General features: G+C 54.6%; 1 protein-coding gene across 1 annotated transcript in view; it reads left to right on the plus strand.

Moving 5' to 3' along the window:
* Positions 1-128: 128 nt before the first annotated feature.
* Positions 129-3,546, plus strand: part of LOC104625844 (protein FAM57A-like) — a gene marked incomplete at its 5' end in the record, with an annotated part of 3,557 nt that continues 139 nt past the window's right edge. Inside the window, 4 exons of the mRNA XM_010293588.1 lie at positions 129-212; positions 2,263-2,476; positions 2,652-2,747; positions 3,264-3,544. Coding sequence (XP_010291890.1) covers positions 129-212; positions 2,263-2,476; positions 2,652-2,747; positions 3,264-3,544 — 675 coding nt within the window. The remainder of the gene's footprint in view (positions 213-2,262; positions 2,477-2,651; positions 2,748-3,263; positions 3,545-3,546) is intronic.

The raw sequence follows: 3,546 nt of genomic DNA on the forward strand, positions 1-3,546 counted from the left end.
GGGTGTCTAAGTGCTACCAGCTCTCCCGGTGCAACCGTGCTGAGGCCGGCACCCCTGCTCCTCAGCCCCTCTGGGGTGACGTCTGGGGTGACATCTGGGGTGAGCCAATTCCTCCCTCTCGGTTTCAGGTTGGTGTCAACAGTCCAAGCTACGATGGCAACGGTGTCGGGGATCACAGTTGTCCTTAACTGCAAAGACGTGGTGTACGACAGGTAATGCCGTCCGAGAGCCTTGCTGTGCTGCGAGGAGCACGCCGAGGCTGTGCCCGGCCGGCTCGCAGATGGAGTAGTTTACGCCAAAGGCTTGCACACACAAAGGGGAGAGGAAAACCAGTTTCATGTTCCTCTTTCCTCTGTTTCGGGTGAAGGGTTGGGCAAACGTGCTGGCCGTACACCCGCTGAAAGGCACTGCCTTGTACAGTGCGCTCAGACCCGGTCTCCTCCTGAGGATGGGCTGTAACATTGCTGTGTACATCAGCAAAAAATAAAGCTATCGTCACTTCCAAAGGGGTAGGGAGTCTCCTTGCTGCAATCTGAAATTGCTAGTGAGTCAAGCAGACCTAGTGAGAACTGATTTTAGAGGTGCATCACAATATCCATGCCAAATGGATGTTGAAGGAGTCCCAAAACAAGAAAATCAGTATGGAGTTTGCTCTGAAGGAAAATCACATCGCCTTGTCCTCAATGCTCCGAGATAAACTGCCCCAGATGTGTCTCTCAGCAGGAGTGATAGCGCAATCTGGGTCAGAAGGCTTAACAACAGAGCCATTATCCAGAATAACCAAGAAAATTGTAGGAGTGAAGAATATAACTATGCTGAGCTGGAATTTGACCATCACGCTGGATTTTAGGGAGGGCTGCTCTCAGTCATTGCAGACTTGCCCTTAATACACAGATATGAAATGTCCTGCCTTGCTCTAGCTGGTGAGATCTACCCAAATTACTCAGTCCTGCTTAATCCAAGCAGTCTAATGAGTTACCTTTTCGCTCTAAAATAAAATGCCTGCTGTATAGATAGGGCAGATGATAAATCCCAGACCCACACAGATGGAAGGTGCTGCTGGCAGCCCTTCTTCTCCCTGGAGCTGTGTGCTTGCCCGGGTGCTCCCAAGGCCAACAGCTCAATGAGCACACTTTGTGGTCAGAGACCTAGATTTTCTTTGAATCTTGGAGGAAATACAGCCCAGTGCTCAGCAGGGAAGGTCTCGGAGAACGACAGCAAGAGAGAGAGCCAGGAAGCATCACAAAGGTTGCGGTAAAATTTGCCAATTTATTTACACAGGCAGACAATCATTATATTGCTGGCACTATAATTGCCCTCCAAAGCCCTAGGCAAGTTTTGCAAACACAATAGCTGGTCACTTCCCCTCCCTGCTTTACATCACTTATATCTTTCTATCCGAAATAGGAATGCATGCAACAAATTTTTTCTTGAGATGGCAGGAGAGCAAAAGCAGATTTATTTGGGCCTCAAGCTACATTTCTTTAACCAGCAGTGTAGGGTGGTGGTGTGTTTTTTTTTTTAATCAGTGTGATTTCACTCAGGACTTTTTTAAGGAGCCCAGTCTCCCTGCAGAGTAGGGCTTGCTGCTGCCTGGATTGTGCAACTGGGATTCTGACAAGCTTTGGGAACAGGCAGCTGCCTGCAATTATTTCCCAACAGACAAATGTCTCACAGGGGTTTATTGCCTGTATTAGATATTTTGCACTTCACTCTCCAAAGTCCGGGTCAGGCATCTCTAACTCTGAGGTCTTCACGTGCGTTCCAAACGCTCCCCGCGTTAGGCAGCCAGTCGAAGTGGAGTGGCAGGCAGGAGCACCCCGACTTGGAGTTTTTCCTCTACCGAGTGTCAGCTCTGGGAGTCCCAGGGCTTAGGGGAGAAGATTACCTGCTGCAAAGGTGTCGGATTAGCGCCGGATCCCGAGCAGTGCTGTGCCCCCAGCCCGCACGGCAAACACCCGGCCGCAGGGCTAATCAAGATCCTCCTGTTAGCGCTGTGTTTGTGCTTGGCTGGGCTGAGCTCGGTGCCTGGCACGGCCAAGCGCAAAGCAGAGGCAGCGCCGAGGAGGCGTCCTCCACACGTACCAGGTACCTTTCCTCTGCTGAGCCAAATCAAGTTAAATTTTGACACCTCTCAGCTTACCATTAGCTTCAAAATCTGCTGCTTCCATTTCAGACATAAAGACTCTCTTCCACCTTTTAGAGCATCGCGAGGTGCTCAGAGCCATTGCGATGCCTCTGTGTGTGCTGCTCCTCCCCTAGGCACTGGCTGGCCGTAGAGTACATCTGGGTCCTCGTTCCCTACATGACCTATGACATTTACGTCATGTACCTCTGCCACTGGCACAAAAGCCGGGACAGGGGAGTCGTGGAGAAGAAGCACTCACTGGCCAGCGTGCGGAGCTTCCTCCTGCAGGAGCGGCTGATGGTGACCCACCACCTCTTCATCCTCGTCGTGCTCACCCCCGTCACCCAGGTAAGGGCTGGGCATGGCCGCTGTGAAACCCAGACTGTGAGGAGCCCCACGTGGCTGCAAGGGCTTGCAATCGAGGCCGTGTCTGGCAAAGCATCGCTGCTGGTCAGGAGCCCACAACCCCCTGGAGATGCTCAGTGTTAGCTCCCAGCCACCTCACTGCTGGCCTTATTTGCAGCACTTCAGGGGAGAGCTGGGGGACTTCTTCGTGGGCTGCATCTTCACAGCAGAGCTGAGCACGCCTTTTGTATCGCTGGGCAAAATCCTCATGCAGGTAGGTGAGGAGGGACAGGGCTCAGGTCTGGGAACCCCACAGCAGCTCATACCCTTTCTCCCCCCCAGGCTGCCCTTCTCCATCAGCCCCTGTTCATGCAGCAGCTGGGCTGGGGGTCTCAGAGGGGGGCACCCCCACAGCTGTAACCCCAAGCTCCCTCACAGTGCTGCCCTCCTCCTTGCCTCCCATTCGGTTCCCATCCCTTTCCCCAGTAAGCAGCATGCCCAGCAGCATCCCCAAACTGGGGGCTGTGCTGTGTCCTGGTGCTGCCCCCTCCTGTCTGTACCCCCCCTCCCTGCACCACACTCCCTCCTGCCCAGCCCTCTGCCCCCCAGGCCACCCTTCCTCCTCCATCCCTTCCCATCCTGCATTCAACCCATCCTCCATCCCTCCCCCCTCCAAACCCCTCCCCCCATCCACGCCTGCTGTTTGCTCGGCTCCACGCTCCCAGCACAGCCAGTGCCCAAGGAGCAATGGGGTGCCACTCACTCCATGTTCGCCTTCTTCCTTCCCCAGCTCAAAATGCAGGACACACTCCTGCACAAGGTGAACGGAATCCTCATCCTGGTGACCTTCTTCCTCTGCCGTATTCTCCTCTTCCCCTTCATGTACGCGGCCTACGCCAGGCAGGTGGGAATCCCCATTTACATGGTGCCGTTCCGCATCCCCCTGCACTGCAACATAGCCAATGCCTCCCTCATCGCCCCCCAGCTCTACTGGTTCAGGCTCATCTGCCGCAAAGCCGCCCGACTCTACGGCGGGGCGCCCCCTGCCACAAACAGAAAAGACACGACGACGC

Source organism: Phaethon lepturus, unplaced genomic scaffold (genome assembly GCF_000687285.1).
Source record: "Phaethon lepturus isolate BGI_N335 unplaced genomic scaffold, ASM68728v1 scaffold26228, whole genome shotgun sequence".
NCBI lineage: Eukaryota > Metazoa > Chordata > Aves > Phaethontiformes > Phaethontidae > Phaethon > Phaethon lepturus.